Consider the following 21,668-nt stretch of genomic DNA (forward strand, 5'->3'; position numbering starts at 1 on the left):
ACATATAAATATACATATAAATATATATAAATCACCTTATATATTAAAGTATATTCCTTGGAACATCAGCATCTCCAGATCTTAATGAGTGGAAATCAGGAGGAAATTGAGGCTTGCAGGCTTGGAGTCAAAGTAATAAATGCAGGTGCCTCTGAGTTTGTTCTGACCCATGGTGGACTCTGTGGATGTCAGAATAGAACTGTAAGGGTTTTCATTGGCTCATTTTCAGAAAGTAGACTTTCAGGCCTTTCCCCTGGAAAACCTCTCAGAAAGCTCAAGCCTCCAGCCTTTTTATGAGCGAGTTACTATGTAAATCATTGGTGCCACATATACCAAAGAAGCCCAAACCCACTCACTACTCACCAGTTAACTCTGACCCCTGGTAACCATCCCCTGGGTTTCTGAGCCCTTATATCTCCATGCAAGGAGACTGCCCATCTTCTTCCTGTAGAGGCGCTAGTGGATTTGAACCACTGAGCTTTTGGTTAGTGGATTAGTACATAACACACTACACTCCTTGCACCATCCATAGTCTTCTGATCAGGAATTCTTTACCTTCCTTACAAATATAAACAGTGAAAAATATAAGTTTAGCAAAATGAGAGTGAGGTGTTTGGAAAAGATGGAGATGGGGATGATTATATGGTGAGAAGACCATTGTCTTTGTGTTTTCCTTCAGTACTGTGAGTGTGTATTTAAAAAGTAGAAGCAGCTATTTCAGGGTAGGCCTCATAATTTCCATGATCCAGGGTGCTGCCCTTCGAACGTGGACAGTTGTCTTGACTGTGGCACTAAGCTCCAGTCAACAGTATACCCAGTGCAAAGAAGGGCAGGACAGATATCTGCTGCCATTTTGCCTACCCGCTTCTCTTTGTCCATCACTCTGTCATTCCCAGCTCTTTCTTCTGGAAACTTCCTTATTTCTGGAGCAGTAACTGCTCTGAGGAAAGAGCTTCTTTCTCGGAGAATTCTATATAGTCACTCTGCCTAAACTTACTTTGGACCATCCACAGAGGGACCGACTAGCCTTTGATCTGCTGGATCGGTAAGTGCTGTTGAGTTGAGTATGACTCATAATGACCCTACATACATTGAATCTGAACCTTGCCCAATCCTGTACTGTCTTCACCGTCTCTGATATACTTGCGCCCATTGTTACAGTCACTTTGCTGGTCCATCTTGTTGAGGGTCTTCCTCTTTTTGCTGACCCTACACCTTTCCAAGTATGATGTCTTCTTCCAAGGACAGTCCCCTTCTAACAACATGCCCAAAGTATGTGAAACAAGGTTTCTCCATCCTTGCCTCCAAGAAGATATAGTTGCTTGTTCTTTTTCTGGTTCATGGGATATCCAATACTCTTCTCCAACACCACGCCTCAAAGGCATCAATTCTTCTGTCATCCTTATTCATTGCCCAATTTTCTGATACATGGCATGTAACTGAAAAGACCACAGCTTGAATCAGATCCACTTTAGTCCTTAAACTGACCTCATTATTCCTTATCACCACAGAGAGGTCCTTAGTAGCAGATTTTCCAAATACAACACACAGTTAGATTTCTTGACTGCTGGTACCAAGAGTGTTGATTGTGAATCCATGCAAGACAAAATTGTTGACAACTTCAGTCATGGTTCTGTCTATCAGGACGTTGTTTGTTGGTCCTGTTGTATTGAAATGATAAGTTAAGAAGCTTACATATTTTCTTACTGCAAATTTCAGAACCTTGAATATGCTTGTTGTTGTTAGTTGCCATTGAGTCAACTAAGTCATGACTGTTCCGTGAACAACAGATTGAAACTTCACCCTATTCTGTTCCATCCTCACCGTCGCTGCCATGCTCCCATTCCTTGTTGAGAGCCTTCCTTTCTCTTGCTGACCCTCTGCTTTCCCCAGCATGATATCTTTTTCTAAGAACTCATTTGTTCTTTGGGACAACATACCCAAAGTATGTGAGATGATGTTTCCTAATCTTTGCCTCTAAGGAGAATCCTGGTAACATTTTCTTCAAGAGAGACTTTTTGGAAGTCTGTGGTATATAGTCCAACACAATTCAAGAGCATCAGTTCTTCTTTGGTCATCCTTGCTCATTGTCAAACTTGTACATGCCTACAAAGGAATTGGAAAATATCATGGCTTGGATCAGACTCATCTTAGTCTTTAGACTAACATTCTTGCTCTTTAACCCTTTGGAGAGGTTTTGACAACAGATTTTCCAAATTAAACATGTGTTTTGATTTCTTGACTGCTGCTACATGGGATTGACTGCGGATCCAAGGGAAAGAAAATAATTGACAGTTGCAATATTTTCTCCACGTGTCATAATGTTGTCTCTTGATCCAATTGTAAGGATTTTGTTCTCTCGATGTTGAGTCTACATTGAAGGCTGCAGTCTTTAATCTTCTTCAGTTAAGTGCCTCAAGTCTTCTTCATTTTTTGCGTGTAGGGTTGTTGATGATGAATCTTCCTCCAATTCTGATGCCACATTTTTCTTGAGTTTTCAAGGTGAGAATCTTATATGTAACTATTTTCTAAATATGCTTGATGATGGAACACAACATGCTAGCTCTCAGAAGAATGAAGAAATAACTCATACTATTCTAGCTAGCTTTTCAGTAATAAATGAATTATGAGTTGAGCATTGAGTCTTTCTGTTACAAAAAATGGACTTTATGACTTTACTATTTTAATCTAATGTTACAATAAGTCAGTTAACTAGAGCATCTTCAATCTGGACTACTACAATTGACACTTCAAATACCCACAATTTTTTAAACATTAAGAATTCAAGGTAGTGGAGTTTGGGGGGAAAAAGGGTAAGCCTTTTTCTTCAGGGGAATTGATATAGTTCTGTTTGTCTTGTAGATTGAAGCATCTGTGTGCCAAGCAGTGATCAATGTACATGATTATGGAAATTATTATTTTTTAAACACGGCTTTATAAATAGTAACTAATTTTATTGCTAAAATTGTGCTCTAAAGCACAAGAAAGGGTCTTGGATGAAATGGATTGACTCAGTAACTGGGATAATGGGGATAGATGTGTCAGAGGCAGTGAAATTGGCTCAAGATAGGGCAGGGTGCAGAGCTGTTGTACATAGGGTTGCTTTGAGTTGCAGACAACTCAACACATAACAACTATAACTGTTCATCATGCTAATCTTCTCTGTATTGTTCCAATTTTTCAGTATATGTGCTGCCAAAGCGGGCACGACAACTGTACAGGGTCTGAGATAAATTAAATGTAGATACCTTTTGATTTATAGATGCATATTGTATATTTATATATATATCCATGCTTAGAAATTAAAAACAATTAGTAAGAAATCTTTTCTCAGTCAAAATGTCTAGTTATGAATTTGTCCTCTTACCACTTTCTTAACAACATAAAGATAGCACTAGAGACTTTATATTGATTTCTAGAACTTGGTCTTATAAGTAGTTAAGGGGTGCAAACCATTAATGTACTGAGCTAATAGCTTAATGGTTGGAAGTTGAAGTCTGTAAAGAAATGCAATCGACGAAAGGCATCGTAATCCACTTCCAAACAATCAGCCCTTAAAAACTCTGTGCAACTCTGCGGCACGTAGCATCACTGTGAGTTAGAAGCAGACTTGATAGTCCCTGGAACTCGTCTGCAGGGTCACTTCTTGGAGCAAGACTTTGACTGTTTCCTTTTCCCTTTCTAGGTATTTACCAACCCGCTGAAGGTGGCTGAGGGAGGTCAGGGTGTCATCAGCACAGAGCACATTCTTGTTTCTGACGTGGATACCACGCTGGACAATATCTACCTCTCCCTCCAGAGACTGCCTCTCCATGGAAGGGTGGAACTTGATGGAACTCCTCTAGACACGGGGAGCACGTTTTCCTGGGAAGACCTCCACGCCTTAAAAGTTAGGTTAGAACTATCATCAGTTTTGCTTTATGTTCCTCAGCTTCTGATTTGGATTCAAGGTGGCAGATTGGAAGAGAGTTTGTCCAACTCTTGTACCAAGATTCCATTTACTACTTTCATGTGTCAGTTTAAAATAAGAAACTGCACATTTTTCACTGACTTCCAGGCATTTTACTCCCCTCAGCTTTTCCATACTCGAGGGTAGGACTTTGTGGAGATTGGAACAACAACAACAACAACAACAAAATGACCATAAATATTAAAGTTGCTGAAACTGTGCAAGAAGTACCATGCTGAGTGAAATATCACAGGATGTTATGGCCCTAAGTATGGATTGGAATATACAGTGGCTAATCTACATAACTGAATTTGGCTCTGAGGAAAGCCAACCTCATTTACCTTGAAAACTCTAGTTAGAACTCTGCTGACCAGTGTCTTCAGTGTACTTTGATGTAAATGTTGATGCCATTCAGCGTTGTAGGGATTTGAAGGTGGAGGATTAGGGAGCATTCAGTAGGGAGTGGAGTGGGTCTTGGATCTCTGTTAATCAGGAATGACGAGAGATCCCTGCCTCACGATCCTGTAGCCATTCCTCCAGATACTCTGCTGGAGAAGAAGGGACAATCTCCTCCAGTACCAGTTAGATCTGATTTGATGGTACACACACACACACAAATAATAAATTTTTTTTAAGAAAAAGAGAGCTCTTTCTCTAAAAGAAAAGTTTGCTAAAATGTGGAACAATTCCCATTAATTCTAAAAAGTAAAAGGTAGGAAAAACCTACCAGCCTTTGCCACTACATGTACTTGAAACGCTGTGCTTGAACTACTTTTAGCCATCATGTCCGATAGGGTAGATAGTTATAGCTTCATATTAATAGTTAAAGAAACTAAGATTCAAAGAAACAGAGTTTCTCCAAGAATATCAAGCTAGGAAATGGAGGAGAAAGTTTTTTAAAATATTACCTGCTTCATTCCACATCCATGCTTTGGTACCCAAATACTCTTAGACTTCCTAGCCCTTATAGGGTATTGGTATGGTAAAAAAAATTGTGTTATATATTAATAGATTATGAATTAAAATAGTAAGGAGGATATAAAACTAAAGCATAGGAAGTGGTATATAAGAAAGAAATACAAGATATAGACTTTCCTGACCACTGGAATTCAATCTCAGGCTTGAACCCTTATCTAGTTTATGAATGAGAACAAAACTCAAATTGCCTTCCATTAAGTCAATTGTGACTCATAGCAGCTCAGTCTGGTTTCTGAGGCTTAATGGGAGTAGACTGCCTATCTTTCTTCTATGGCGCTGTTGGTGGGTTTGAACCATGAGTTCAAAGTAAATACCCTTCTGATCTGGGATAACCTTTGTCATATGTATTTATTCTGTATGTTCGATAACTATTCTTTTAAAATGAGGTTTTAAAAATTCTCAGACATTGTCTTGACTTTGTAATATCTTGCCTAGACTGTTGTTGTTTTGTTAGTTTTTTAAAAAAAATTTTTCTTCTAAAAAAACCCCATGTATGGAGATCCAAGAGGGTAAGGGGTGGGAGCAGAAGGGTGAAGATGGGAAGGGACGAAATGCACAAATACCTAGACTGTTCACGTGCAAAAAATGTGGAACAATTACCATTAGCTAATATTTAGAACTTACCATTAAGACTGCAGTGGGCTGGGGAAAGATGACTAGAAAGTCTAGAATTAGAAAATTCCAAATTGAGGTGTGGATGAGAATTAAAGGAAGGTGCGGCCAAGAATAGAGAAAAGGAAGGTATTTTTAAGTCGGGGAAAAAGTAAAGTCCTCCAATAAGGTGAATAGAAGAGAGCTAGTAACTAAAGGAAGGAACAAGGTAGGAGAGAGACAAACATTCACAGAACAAAATCTGGGGAAAGAGCGGAGGACACATTGAGCCCAGGTGGAAAGATTGGCCTCGGAATGGGGAACGGAGGCAGGAACACGCAAACTCCACTCAGTGTCTCACTTTCCCTTGTTACTGCTCAGACTTGGGGACCCCTTGGGCCCAGCCTGTGTGTGTTTCATGAAGTCAGAGTTACACCAGGTGATTCCAGTGGTCAGAGTGTCAGCTTAGGGGACAAATTAGAAATGTATAAAATATGATTTTTTTCAGGGTTATAGAATGTTTTCTGAGCTAGTTCGGTACTTAAATGACTTCACGAGTAGAATCATATATTCAGATAGTTAAATACATGACTTTGTGGCTGTGTTGGCTTTTGTTTTGTTTTGAACTCACAAATACACAACCTGTGTAGGCCACATCCAGGGTTGGGCTCTTGTGTTGAGTCCCGGAAGGACCCTCAAGGTGGCCTTCGGATGTTAATACCAAATATCATCTTAGGTATCAGCACGATGGATCTGAGACGCTTCAGGATGACATTTTCTTGGAGGTCACTGATGGCACGAATCCAGCCGACTGTATTCTACCTGTGCAGGTGGGTAGAGACTTTCTTCCCTGGGTCCTGGAGAAATGAAGTGCCTGGTTGGGGAGCCTTTCAGGGTCACGCACGGGTGGAACGTGAAACACGAGGACTCCAGAGCAAGAGGATGCCTGCTGACTTCCTTGCAGGTGTCTGACCAGGTAACGGAGAGTGAAGGCACCCGGGTGAAATGGGCAAACTGCTCTCCCTTGTCACGTCATTCAGAGATAGTCCTTACGTCAAACCCTAATACCCAACCTAAAAGGCACTTCATTCTGTGTATAAAATGCTTGTAATTTTATGGGTGGTAACACTCAAAATATCTCTTTAGCAGTCAATAGTCTTTGCTGGCTTTTCTCTCTGAGTATAAAAAGCATGCGTGCAGACGTGGGTTGCCTATAGCTTTGGCATGAGGTCTGTTTGAAATCATTCTCTTCCTTATTTGATGGATAAAGAAGACTTTCAACCTAACAGCTGAATACATATCCAAAGGCCTCCTGGGAAGCCCAGAGCTGCTGTGTGGAGTGGCCACCTGGGGCCACGAGCATGACTTGTAGGATGTGCAGGTGTCCTCAGTGACAGAGGAAAAGTCCCTTGAAAACTTATATTCATGGAGAAGCCTCCTGGTGTTCTCATTGTGCTCAATTCTGTTTCTTTTTAAATTTTGTTAGGTCTTTGTGGTATGAACTTACTGTCAGTGGTAATAACAGTATGTTTATAGATATTTTACAGTTCACACTTAACAGGGATGCTTACATATGTGATTGTTTTAAGGGGTAACTAGGGATGGCATTATCTTCATTTCGTAACTGAGCCAACAGAAACTCAAGAAGGTTCGTTCAGTGGCTAACACAAAGTCACTTCACTTGCAGTGTAGACCTGTTGCTGGCACCTCCACTCCCTGATATGTAAATCAGTGCTCCTTCTGCACCAATACTGAACCACCCAGTAGTTATAATTAATGCCTGTGCTCACTAATATTCTAAGAACCTGATTCATGCCAGGTCTGTTGAAGAAAGCCTTTTCTTCTCATTTTAACACCTAGCCTTTGAAGTCTAGGTAAAGAACAGTATGCTGTTTCAAGGAAAGTGTTCTTTTTAAGTTCCCTTTAAAATATTTTTTTTATTTTGTTGTTGAGGATATACATAGTAAAAATATACCAATCCAACAGTTTCTTTGCATACAATTCAATGACATGGATTACTTTTTCCAAGTTGTGTGATTCTTCTCAGCCTACTTTTCTGAGTTCTTCCTCTCCCATTAAAATAAACTCACTGCCTAAAAGGTGAGGGTTTTTCCTCGAGTGGCAGCCTTTTACACATAGATAAGCATTTCTTTATTATTTTCTCCCAAAGAAGCAAATTTAAAAGACTGTTATCTTTCATTCAAGTATATCTTATTTTTTTTATCCCCCCCCTCTTTATTTTATACTAGCTTATTTACAAAGTTCAAAAACATTGTTTTTCACACTGGATTTCCCCCATTTCCTTCACCCCTGCCCCAAGTGTGTCTTCTTCTTATTGGTAATAATCAATGAATTTGGTGGGAGAATCTATTTATTTTTATGTTTTAAACAAAAAGACATGGCTTTTAAAGTCCTTCAGAGGACAGACAATGTGGACAAGTATTTGTGATTTTGTCTGCGAGCAAGAAGAATTTTCTGAATATTGTTTTTGAACCTTATTGTCCATTTGAAAGTGGAGGCATTTTTGTGAATTGATGCAAGACAGCCCAACGGAAGTTTACTGGTGAGATTCCTTAGAGCTAAGAACAATACTAAAACATTTTTAAAAAAGGAATAATAACGTTTTTGGAGATTGTACTTATGGAGTCTGCACTAAGATCTTCCCTAGGCTTCTAGTGGAAAATAAGAAATAGAGTATAATGTGCTATTATCACCTTTGGTTAAATAATTAAGCCTGGGACTTCCATCACTTCATTGTTCTACCCATTAAAAGAGACTTACAACATAATTCCACATACATTTGTTGTAGAATTGGGTCTTGTTTGTCTTTTTCCTTTTTCAGTTGCTGTAAGTCAATTCCATGATGACTACGTAGATTTCAGAGAATGTGATCCACGTGGTTTTCAGTGGCTGATGTTGGATGTAGATCATAAGGTCTTTCTCCCAGCTGCCACTCTGCGGACTCACACTACTAATCTTTTGGTTAACAGCTAACCCTATGCACTATCCAGTTGCCGCTATTGTTAGATGCTGTGGAGTCAAGTATGAAGCATAACAACCCTTTGAACAATAGAATCGAATCCTGTCCTATTCTGTGCTGTTCTTATTATCTCTAAGACACTTGATCCTATTTCTGCAGTCTCTGTGTTAATCCATCTCATTCACGGTCTTCTTTTATTCCACTGAGCCTCTGCCTCTCCAAGCATGGTGTCCTTTTCTGAGGAAGGGTCTCTCCTGACTACATGCTCAAAGTATGTAAGATGACACTTCTCCATTTTTGCCTCCAAGGAGCATTCTGGCTGCATCTTCTGCAAGACATAGCTATTTGTTCTTTTGGTTGTCCATGAGATACTCAGTACTATTTCCTGACACTGCACCTCAAAGACATCAATTCTTCTGTCATTCTTACTCATCATCCAGCTCTCTGATGATAGCAAGTGATTGGAAAGACCATGGGGCTGAATCAAGTGCATCTAAGTCTTCAAACCGACACCATTGCTCCTTAGTAATTTGGGAAGGTCACTGACAGTGGACTTTTCTCCAATCTGATCTCCTGATTGCTGGTACCAAGAGTATTAATGGTGGAACTAAGTAGGATGAAATCATTGACAATTTCAGTATTTTCTCCATCTATTATTATGTCTTTGATCAGTCTAATGGTGAGGCCTTTTGTCTTCTTGGCATTGAGATGCAGTCCATAATGAAGACTTTGATCTTTTGCACCAAGTGCTTCAAGTCTTCCTCACTTTTAGCAAGCAAGGTTATGCCTAACACGTGCTGTTGATGAGTCTTCCTTTGATCTTGATGCTACATTCTTCTTCAAAGAGTCCAGATTCTTGAATGATTAGTGCAGCACTACTCAGAATCTGTTTAAAGTAGCAGTATAACCATCACATTTATATGTAGTTGCATTTTTTTATTCACAGTAAATATTTTTTTTATTCACAGTAAATATTAAACAAATATCTTCTATATGCCACATTCTAAGCTAGAGGATTAATAAAACCAACACAATCAATGTTCTAGCTCTTCGAGAGCCTATAGGCCAGTGTACAGACATTCAACATATTCTTGGTAAAGAAATGAATTGAAATTTGGATATGTTCTTCAAATCAACAAGATGCCAAAGAAGCATAAATAACAGTAGATTTCTGAAGTAGCCTAACAAAGATTCCCTGAAGAATCCACATGAAACTGGCACCTGAGAGGAGTCAAGTAGAAGGGAGCAGGTACAGGGAAGAGAGAGGGGCCAGATGGGGCAGTTTGGTGTGCTGGGGTGAAAATGGCGTGGGTAACAAGAACTCCTGGAGCATGAACTATGGCTGACAAGCGCTAAGACCAGCTTGGGGTGCCATTGTTTCCACAGATCAGATCCTTGAAATCCATGCTGTAATAAAGTCACTGTGGCTGAAGTACCTCACATCCTAGCAAGATAATTTCAGCTTCTAGCAACTCCCCCACCCCCCCAAGGGATCACCAAGGCTATAAATTGTAATGGGAAGAGACTCCTTCATCTTTCATTTAAAGAGTGGCTGGTAGATTCGAACTGCTGAGTTTTCAGTTAGCCACCTAACAACCAAGACATCTTGGCTGATGTCTAGAGGAAAGAAACACAGGGCTGGCTTGACAAACTTGCAGCCCGTGCCCGGTCGTGTGTGAGAAATCAGAGGAGAGCAGTTCCTCATTTGTGTTTTTAAATGACATGCTTTTTAAAAGGTCTACATCATCGCAACTTCTGAGGCAGTGAGATCTCATGTTGCTTTGCCTTGTTTTCTACTTAGAGCTTTATTTTCACAACAGCGAGGGGAAAGCAGTTTGTCAAGTCCAAACCTGGCATTGATTACATGCTTATGTGGTTTCAAATTTAACTCAAAATGTTTCAGATGCAGCTGCCACTTATTGTGAGTGCAGAGCAACTTCCTGGGTGGCAGGAAGCTGCGGGTAGAGGGAAGCTTTGTAATCACCAAGTAATTTGAAATAAAAATAACTTTGATGTGGTAAATGTAAATGCATTAGACCACAAGGACCAGATTTCCTCCAGAATGTGTGTGAATTTAATGATAGAGGACAGGGGTTTGGTGAAGAATGCTTTGCATTATGTTTATATTTTGTCTGTCTTGAAACAAATGAGAGTATTCAGTCCCTTGAAACATCACCATACCCTCCCACTCCTACCTAAAATGTTCCTCACGTGGGTCATTTCTTGCAAGATGGTTCATCTGGGGAAAGTTATAAGATGCAGACTGCTTGGCCAAATTCCATTTCTATTGTTTTATGTGTCTGGAAGATCGAAAATGCCTGTCTTGCTGTCTATGAGCTATGGGTTGCCAGTTGGGCAATTAGTCATTTCTTTCTTTTTCTTGAAAACATGTATTTTTCACTCCCTGCCTAGGTCGTCCCTGTAAATGACGAGCCACCAGTCCTGAAGGCTGGCCTCAATCCCACGATGCATTGCTCAGAGGGCGGAGAGGTGGTCATTACCTCTGAGCACATTTTTGCTACTGATGTGGACAGTGACGACTCGAAACTGATGTTTATCATCGCCCAGAAACCTCTGCACGGAGTGGTGAGGAATGCTGGGGTGATAACGGGTCAGTTCTACCAGGAAGATGTCCTCTCTGGGACTGTGACGTACACACACACAGGTAAGTGGCAGAGGCATCGTGACTAATTTGAGTGAAGGCAGACAAACAGCACAGGGATTTTGTGCCCTGCTTCCCACTGTGGGCTCCTATGATCTAATGGTCCTAAAGCTCATTTCCACTTAAAAAGCAGCAACCATAGCCGCCTATACCCCAATTTTCCAGTTTGATCACTCCATTTAGACGTATGTCTGATGGTGGCACTACGGTGGAGGAGGAGGAAGTGAAGACATCACTTTCTGTTCTTTTCTTAAAGTCGTCATGTGGCCTGTGAGTCTCCTCTCCTCCACACTAGTCAATTTGAGGACCTTATTGAACATTATAACTCCTTCTTGTCAATCTGGACTCCATCTAACACAGTAGAATGGCCACATGGGGATTTAGAGGCGGTCCCCTTTATAGGAATAGATTGCCAGGTCTTTCACTCACGGAGCCACTGGATGGCTTCAAACCATCAACCTTTCAGTTAGCAGTCAAGTGCTTAATCATTGTGGCACCAGAGCGTCTCATCATAGCTTACCAAAACCAAAATCCATTGCCATTAAGTTGATTCTGACTCTTGGTGACCTTGTAGGACAAAGCAGAACCGCTCCGTAAGAACTTAAAGATTTTTTTTTAGTTTTATTATTTTGTGTGTGTGTACTATCAAATAGAATCTGACTGGTACAGAAGGAGATTGTTCTTCCTTCTCCAGCAGAACATCTGGTGGATTTGAACTGCACACCTCTGGGACTGCAGTGCAGCTTCTTGCCACTAGGCCACCAGAGCTCCCCTTCTCCATAGGATTTTTGAGACTGTAAGTCTCTACAGGATCAGATTACTTCCGTTTCTTTCCCTGCCACTCCCTGTCTAGTTTGTATTCCTTGTTAAAAGTCTGGTTTCAGTTATGGTTGTGTCTTTCAGGTGGTGAGATCGGCCTGGTGTCCTGTCTTGACACCATTCTGTTGGTGGTTTCGGATGGACAAGCTGGGCCCTTTGTGAATGGCTGTTGCTATGGTGACCCTCCTCTGTATGATCCTTCTCATGGGACCTTCCCAGTGTATGAGCTCAACATCACAGTACATCCCGTGGACAACCAGCCACCTTCAATTGCAATCGGTGAACATGATTTTCCTGTTAAAGTCCAAAGAGATCACTTAGTGTCAGACCTGTGCTTTGGTGAAAATACTTCATATGCAGGCTAAATAGGAAACATTCTCACAGGATTGCCTTCTAATAATTACCTCAGTGCAAATTTGTGGGAATCCCCAATGGATGAATGATTGCAAGGCAATCTAACTCAATGAATTCGGTTCCTTGAAAAATGTAGATATTTCTGTTTGGAGATAAAGGAAAGCATGTGAGCATATAATGTGTTGACAGGTGGATAACTTTGGAGTCCTCAACTGTGCTTTCTTTCCCACAGAATCTACTATTTACTTTCTAGAGAGAGTAATTTATTTTACCCATAATAATATCTATTAGAATAGAATTAGACCAAAGAGAGACCACGTATATACAACCACATGCCATATGATGCTCTTTTGGCAATTCCAAGTCCATCTTCTGTAATACCCTAAGTTTATAATGGAGTTCAGTAATACAGATTGGAGATTGGGAAGTAGCAAATATAACCAGATGTAGCAAATGCAACAGGTTATCCTGCAGTATATTGTCTCATCTCCCTTGTATAGAAAGCAGTTGTGATACCAGAAATATTGGGACATTGTGTATATAACCTATAATACATGCTCCTTGACAGCCATGGTCAGAATGTTGTTGTGTATCATAGTGTTGGAACCAACCCATAGCTGACCCTCTGGCGGGTTTTCAGAGGCAATTGATCGCTCGGGAGGAGATTGCCCATCCTTCTCCCACAGAACAGCTGGTGACCTCGGATTGCATGCCTTCAGAATTGCAGTGCAGCTTCTTGCCACTAGGCCACCAGAGCTCCCTTATAAACACCAGTATTAGTATCTTCTGTTTCTACTGTGCTGTATTTCTTATAATTATTTTAATGAAACTTTGCCTACTTACAAATTAAAAGTTTACTGTATTACAGGATATGCTTTGTCTCCTAAGGAGCGATATCCAAGGATGTGTATCATGCATCTCTTGAGAGTTGTAGCAGTGGTAACTATGTTTCATTTTCTTTCAAAATAGTCCCATGAAGTGCATCTTGGCCTCTAGACAGAGCAAAACCAGGAGCAGTTTTGCAACATCAAAAGGCAAATTCGAACTATTGATTTGAAAGTAAAACAAAAGATTTTAAACAGAAATTGAAAGTGGAAAATCAGCAGTTGCTCATGATTTAGACATGTTTGCACAACATCTAAATCGAATCATGTCCTGCTTCACAGAACTGATTGTGGTGGTTAAATGGCACATGACTGTGTGACTGAATAGTTAACCTTATTTGCTTTTCATAAAGTCATCTCTTCATAGGCTTTATGTATATGTTCTGTCCCTCACGCACTCACACATGCACAAACACACACACACAAGCATATGTATGAATGTTATTGTAATTTGCAAACTATCTCCCAAGCAATGTTCTGGAAAGGAAGCATTATCCCAGCAGAGTAATTAAGCACCAAAGCATGAAAAAAAATTCGTTATGAACACTTCATAATGGCTCTCAGGCAATTATCTCTCTGACAGACAGAGGTAGCAACTGATCTTGAATCGTACATAAACTACATTTAGTGGCTTATCATTAAAACAGTTTGGCAATTCTTGCTTCCATTTGTCACATCTATGGGGACACAAGGGAAATCAGAGTTCCTGGAGAAGGAATGACGGAAGGGCTTTACCAGAGCATTTAGCGTTTCTCCTATCTTTTCATTGTTACATGGCTGCTTGCGCTGGAAGAAAGGAGACAATTCCATAAGTCAAATGCAATTGTACCCATTCTCCCTGAATATCCTCGCTTGGAGAATTATGGCAAAGGATGCGAGCATCTCCCATGGAAGTGTATGTGCGGAGGAGAGGCTGTGACTTGGAATGTCAGCCACCCCCTATTGTCTTTACTGTCCTGATGGGGTGGGGGGAGCCACACTATGCCGTAATTGTGATGTTGTTTCTCCGCAGGCACCGTGTTTGTTGTAGATGAGGGTTTCTCTGCAGCAATAACTGTTGACCACCTGTCCACTACTGACCCTGACACGGAAGAAGGAGATCTGGAGTTTGTTTTGGTTTCTCCACCCAAATTTGGTTACATTGAAAACACACGCCCCACTGTAGGCTTTGAGAAAAGCAATATGGGCATAGGTATAGGTAAGTTTCGGTTAGAGAGCAGATTGGCCACCTCATGTTTGATAACTGAGGACTTAAAAAAAGTGTGAAAGAACCATGAACTCAAGATATTCTTGTTTTAGTGAATGATTTATTTTAGAATCCCATTTTTTTTTAAAGTTTTAATTTTTTTCTGGCATGTGAAATGGAAATTTTACTTATGACAAATGTGAAAAGAAACCCTGAAGAAATGGGTTAAAAGACCCTCAGAGCAACACAGGGCACTGTGATAGTATAAATCAGGTGGGAGCTTGCAAGATACCATTCTTGGGAGAATAAGTAATATCAGCAGATATTGGTTGAATATATTGAAAATACATACCATGGTCATGGTCATAGAAGCAAGAAAAAAAAGCATGATTCAGATACCAAAAAGGTTTATGCATTTCAGAGAAAACAGAAATGAAAAAGTTAACAAAATCTGGGGGGAAAATGAAAAAGAAAACATTTTAGTGGTAAATGATTCTTCAAAGCACCTTTTGAGACATAGCCATCTTAAATATGTTATTTGCCTGACTTAGGGTAAATTGCATTAAAAGTTCCCAATTTCTCCTGGGGCTTAATTCACAATTTGGAGTATTTTCCCCTCTCATATTGTAAGGAGGGACTGGTCCTTGGAGAGAGACATCATGCTTGGGAGGTGGAGGGACAGCACAGGAGGGGTAGACCCTTTATGAGATGGATTGATTCAGTGACTGGGGTAATCGGGATGGGTGTATCGGAGACAGTGAGATTGGCACAGGACAGAGCAGAGTTTACAGCTTTTGTACATAGGGTTGACTCGAGCACATAACAACAACTTAAGACAGTGTCAACACACCAAACCGCACGTCTGCTGGGTCTATCCGTCCAGTCAGTTGCTTGATATGTACATAGAGCTGGCGGATGATGAGTGGCTCTTGTTTTGCTTCTATGAGGAAGAGCTAGACCCTTTCATGTCAGAGCATGACAAGAACTGCTCATGCAGAAGCCATGGCTTTAAGCAAAGGTAATGTCCTCTGACATTCATTACCAATATCAAAGAGTGGCCATGAAGTCCCTATACATCCTGTTAGCAGTGATAGCCTTGGGTTCCGCAGGCACATTTTCATCTGCCCTTGGTCCATGCCTATCTGCCTTGATATTGAGGATTGGAAATGGTTAAAGCAACCCTGATAGCTGATACAGACGGCAGGTGCTGTGATCTTTCTGTGACTGCCACAATAGACACAAGCATGGTGGAGAGCTCCTGATGATGGCGTAGGACAGGGAACAGGTTGATAGGGTGCTTCTGTCAGGACCTGACCCAGAGCACGTAATAATGACAATATGATCTCTCGTTTGCTTTGCTTGGCAATAAGTTATTGAGTAATGGATCAGGGAAGTTAGTAGCGTGGGAAGAGTGGTTTTTTAAATTTACCTGCTCTGTCTTGGTGTGCTCTATCTAGCTTCATTTCGGTGGAAAGACGTGAAGACATTGGCCATTAACTATGTGCAGTCCAAGCATCTGAGGACCGAACCAACTGCCGACCAGTTCGTGGTGTACGTCACAGATGGGACGCGACGGTCCTTGGAGATACCATTTTATGTCATAATCAACCCTACAAACGATGAAGTGCCTGACTTCGTAGTGCACAATATCACTGTAAGAAAGCAACCAGACTTGTTCAGTTTCTCACTCGCCAACGCCTACTTTTCATTTCCACCTAGTCCGTTTAGTTTGGTGAAGGTGCACTTAACACATTAGGGTGGTGCAGAGTGGAGAAGACAGTATTTTATATCAAGTTATTGAACCACTTGAAAATACCATTTTTATAATGATGATGGAAAATATAGTAATTGCTGACATATATGGAGCATCTCTTAAGTTATAGGTCCTATTCCAAGCTCACTTGCTTTCGGTATCTCTCTCTCTCTATAGATATAGATAGATATAGATATAGATATAGATATAGATATAGATATAGATATAGATATAGATATAGATATAGATATAGATAGATATAGATATATAACAATAGACTTTTAAGGTGATTGTATTAGCCTTCCTATTTCTTAACTAAAAATTGGGATACTAGCATACCAAACTGAGTGTTGTAAGATCACAGAACTTATAGTGATAAGTTTGTATTTGCACCCAGGAAGTCTGGCTAGGGATATAACTTATTAACCGATGTTATAAAATAGCAAGGACTCTTCATTTACAAAAGGCAGATATCTTTCTTGCATAACTATCTATGAAGATATAGGAGATGAAAAAAATACAATTTTAAACATTATTTATGCAATTAAGGTTTTTAGAAATAACATCTAACTAAATCATGTGTATGTGTATGTGTGTGTATGGAGGTGGTATATGGTTGTGTAACATTGAATCAGATCTCTACCTACAGCAGGTTTTCAGAGGCATTAAATGTCACCATTTTTCTCCAATGGAACAGCTGGTGGATTGGAACCACGTGTCTTTGCATTGGCAATGCAGCTGCTTACCACCAGAACACTCTCCAGTGTATATAATGGTCCATATTACTGACTTTCCAACTAACACTTGTTGGTTCAAAAAAAAATTACGTTCCTTGGAGAAAAAGATGCCAAAGCTTCATTCACATACTTAGGGCATATTGCCAGGAGAGCCTATTCCTTGGAGAGGGTCCTCAGATTATGCCTGAAAAGGTGGTGGGCCAATAAAAAAAGAGGAAGACCCTCAGTGAGAAGTACCAGCACACTGATTGCAGTAATGGGCTCACGTGTTCGGAGATGCTGAGGCAAACACAGCATGACAGGATAGGGTTCAGATTCATTGTTCATAGGGTCGCTACAAATCACATCTGACTCTTGACAGCACCTAACAACAAACAACAACAATAATGACTCACTGGAAAGTCAGCTATGAATCAGTTCTGACTTGACAGCAACGAGTTTTAGTTCAGATTTCTAAAATAAGGTAGGAGTGGCATCCCCTTCCTAAACAACACAGCAAAAAAAAACAGGTGTAGCAAAAAAATCTGAATGTTGAGAAATGTGTAAAATAGGAAATTTTTTCTTTCTATCAATTTGACCTTTAGTTACTCCCTAACTGAGCTTTTAGTAATTCCTTCCACAAAATAAACTGTGCACATACAAGTGATGTGTACATGTGTGTATATGAGTTTCAGGGTGTTGTTAAACACAGAGGGTCATACTATACATCCTATTCTTTGACTTCACTTTTTAATATCATCTTCTATCTTGAAAATATTTCCATATTAGCATACATTATTCTCTTAAACGTCTGTTCTATGTGCATATTGTTTAACCCGCATATATAGAGAGAGGTGGAGATGTTTTGATTAAATGGAATGAACACCGACTTTGGAATCAGAGACTTGAGTGCTGCCACTTACTAATTATAGAGACCTCAGTAAGTTAGTTCTCCCTAAGCTTTGGTTTCCTCAATTGAAAATTTTTATATCAAGTCTTCTGATGATGAAAATGATAACACCCAGGATGGTCCCTTAACGAGGAGGGACCATTGTTGCTACTATGAAAGATACTACTATGTTTGCTATCTGCTTGCTGAAACTGAGGAAGACCTGAAGCACTGGCGGCAGAAGGTCAAGGACTGCAGCCATCAAAATGGATTGAAATTCAACACTAAGAAAACAAAGATTCTCACCACTGCGCTGATTGGCAGCATCATGATAGATGGTGAAGAGATTGAGATTGTTGACAGCTTCAGTTTTTTTGGCTCTGCAACCAACACTCTCGGTACCAGCAGCCAGGAAATTAAAAGACAAATTGCACTGGGAATGTTGGCTGTCAGAGACCACACTAAAGTACTGAAGAGCAATGATGTCAGTCTGGAGACTAAGGTGTGCCTGATACAGGCCATGGTCTTTGCAATTACTTGTTATCCATCAGAGCGTTGGACAATGACTAGGGATGATAGGAGGAGAGTTGATGCCTTTGAGCTGTGGTGCTGGAGAAGAGTATTGAATGTATTGCTAGGAGAACAAATAAGTTTGTCCGGTGAAGTCATGCTGCTCCTTGGAGGCAAGGATTCTGGGGCTTCGTATGACATACTCTGGACATGTTGCAAAGCAGGATCAGTCCTTGGAGAGGGACATCATGCTTGGGACGGTGGAAGGACAGTGCAGGAGAAGAAGACCCTCGATGAGATGGATGGATTTAGTGACTGGGGTAATGGGGATAGATGTGTCAGAGACAATAAGATTGGCATGGGATAGAGAAGGGTTTAGGGATGTTGTACACTAAGAGTTGCAGGTGACTCAATGGCACATAACAATGTGTTATATTTATTATGAAATTAAGTAAAGCAGATCTTAGCTATTTTTAAATCATTATTTTATCTTCTTTTTTACTAAAAGCCATAGATTTTAAATGCTAAAAAAGAACTCACCATCATTGTTGTTAGGTGTTGCTGAGTTGACTCCAACTGACAGAGACCCTTATGTTTACTCCACTGACAGTGACCGCTGTGTTCAACAGAACGCAACACTACCTCACCCTGTGCCGTCCTCACAGCATGTGCTGTGCTTGGGCTCATTGCTATACCCACTGTGCCTGCTCATCTCACTAGGGTCGTCATCGTTGTCACGGGCCTTTTGCTTCTACCTGCATCACTTGCTGCAGAAAGTCAAGCACTGCAGCCTTCAATACGGATTGAAGCTCAACATCAAGAAGACAAAGATTCTCACCACTGGGCCAATTGGCAGCATCACTATGGATGGTGAAGAGCTTGATATTGTTAACAGTTTCAGTTTGCTTGGCTCCTCAGTCAACACTCTTGGTACTAGCAGCCAGGAAATCAAGAGACAAATTGTGAATGAACGGAAATCCAAAATCTTGTAAATGTTTATTAAAACTAATAAAATAAAATTTAAAACAAAGAAATATAAATAAAGACATTATCAAAAATAAAGAGACTAATTGCTTTGGGAAAGTCAGCTGTCAGGGACCTCTCAAGAGTACTGAAGAGCAACAATGTCAGGGTGGAGACTAAGGTGCATCTGATTTGGGCTATAGTCTTCACAATTAGGTGATATCCATCAGGGACTAGGGATGATAGAAAAAGGATTGATGCCTTTGAGCTGTGGTGCTGGAGAAGAGTGTTGAATATATCATGGACTGCTAGGAGAACAAACAGGTTCGTCCTGGAGAGGGTGAAGCCAGAATGTTCCCTGGAGTCAAGGATTCTGAGGCTTCGTCTGACATAATTTGGGCATGTTGCAAGGAGGGACTGGTCCTTGGAGAGGGACATCGTGTTTAGGAGAGCGGATGGTGTGGGAAAGGAAGACCCTGGATAAGATGGATGGATTCTGTGATTGAGATGGTGGGAGTGAGAGTGTCAGAGATGGAGAGGTTGGCACAGGATAGAGCAGCATTTAGGGCTCTTGTACATAGGGTTGTTATGAGTCACAAACAACTCGACGGCACATAACAACAACAACAATGGATCTTACCAGTATCTATACTTTCTTGGAGTTACCTGAGAATGAGATTTAAGAATCAACTCTGGCGGCTTCTGCTGGCACATGAATTCTTCTGGAGAGCTCTTCAGTGATTCTGGAAGGAAAATAATCTACAAATAGTCCTTTTTTTATACTTGCCTCTGTTGTCTTCTATCTGTCAAGCTTTTAAAATAATTAGACCACTAGGACATCACCCCTTGCTTTTCTCTGAAAATACTCATTTTTGTTCCCTGTGCATCCCTTTAAGAAACTATTGAAGCATAAAATAATATGAAGCCCCATGTGTTATTGGCAGAACTTATTTTAAGCTTCAGTTGTTTTTTTAAATGATCACATTTCTTTTGCCTTCTTGTGAGAAAATGTTATTTATTTTCTAGATAATTGGACTTCTATAAATGGTGCTATAAAAATTTTGAAAGTTTAGCTGGAGGAGTTCTTCTGATCTGTTGAAAACATTTTGTGTGTATTAACCTGAACTTTTGTTTGTTGATGTTGGAATCAATGAACAATTAAATATGTAAAAAAAGAACCCAGCCTTTTGGGGAGAATAAAATTTCAGAGTAGTTTTGTAAATGAATTGGGTATGTTACAAATGAGAAACATTGCTCTACAATAAGCCATGGAGTCCTAAACTATGAGAAGAGAGAATTAGAACATAATTCTAAGTTGCTTAAAGTGCTTGAGGGTAGGAGAGAATGTGACTTACCATTGAGGATGTTTTCATAAGTATATCATAGTGCATTAACCTCTGAGGTCCCATTGGTCCTTAAGATACTGGCCAGATTAAAAAGAAATCATCATATTAGCTCAAGAAGCATATATGGTGAGTGATTCTTCCTTATGCAGGATCAAGAAAAGGTAGTTGGAGGAGAGCTCCTTTCAAAATCAATAGAAACTGAAAAGAGTCTGTGTTTTCATAACTTTATCTGGACTAATAAGCAACGTCATGATGGATGGAGGGGAGATTGAAACTGTCAACAGCTTCATCTTGCTTGGATCCACAATTAACACCCTTGACCAGAAGTCACGAAATAAGGAGACACTTTGCACTGGGAAAATCTGCAGTTAGGGACTGCTCCAAATTATTGAGGACTAAGGTGCATCTGATTCAGGTAGTATTCTTTCGATTACTAGCTATGCACCTGAGACCTGGACAATGAATAAGGATAACAGAAGAATTGACACCTCTGAGCTGTGGTGTTAGAGAAGAGCACTGAGTATCCCCTGGACGGCCAAGAGAACGAACAGATATGTCTTGGAGAGGGTGCAGCTGGAGTGCTCTTTGGAGGCAAAAATGATCAAGCTTCGCCTCACAAACTTTGGGCATGTTGCTAGTAGGCACTATTTTTTGGAGAGGGACATGATGTTGGGAAGGGTGGAAGGTAGGTGAAGGAGAAGAAGACCCTCAACCAGGTGGTTTGACACGGTGACTACTACAGAGGGCTCTTGTGTGTCAGGAAGTGTGAGGATGGTACAGGATAAAACAGGGTTCAGATCTTTTGTTCATAGGGTTGTCATGAGTTGTGCTTGACCACAAGCAACAATAACAACAACAAGCCATACGAACCTTGGAAAAAGTTGAGTAAGAATGCTCCTGAGTGTCAAGGACAGCCAGCTTTCATCTCATGTGATCTGAGTGTGTTATCAAGAAGGGCCAATCTGCAGAGAAGAGCACCGTGCTTGGTAAAGTTGGGAGCCATTATAAAAGAGGAAGACCTTGAATGAGTTGGATTGACACAATGACTCCTACAAAGGCTCAAACATGACAGTGACAGTTAGGGTGAC

General features: G+C 40.4%; 1 protein-coding gene across 1 annotated transcript in view; it reads left to right on the forward strand.

The window, feature by feature from the left end:
* The window catches only part of FREM1 (FRAS1 related extracellular matrix 1), a 157,038-nt gene that overhangs the window by 56,444 nt on the left and 78,926 nt on the right, over positions 1–21,668 (forward strand). Inside the window, exons 13-18 of the mRNA XM_006881353.1 lie at positions 3,686–3,894; positions 6,255–6,348; positions 10,911–11,163; positions 12,064–12,258; positions 14,230–14,415; positions 15,861–16,057. Coding sequence (XP_006881415.1) covers positions 3,686–3,894; positions 6,255–6,348; positions 10,911–11,163; positions 12,064–12,258; positions 14,230–14,415; positions 15,861–16,057 — 1,134 coding nt within the window. The remainder of the gene's footprint in view (positions 1–3,685; positions 3,895–6,254; positions 6,349–10,910; positions 11,164–12,063; positions 12,259–14,229; positions 14,416–15,860; positions 16,058–21,668) is intronic.

The sequence above is a fragment of the Elephantulus edwardii genome, unplaced genomic scaffold (genome assembly GCF_000299155.1).
Source record: "Elephantulus edwardii isolate Elephantulus edwardi_28Jun2011 unplaced genomic scaffold, EleEdw1.0 scaffold00014, whole genome shotgun sequence".
In the NCBI taxonomy this organism is placed as follows: domain Eukaryota; kingdom Metazoa; phylum Chordata; class Mammalia; order Macroscelidea; family Macroscelididae; genus Elephantulus; species Elephantulus edwardii.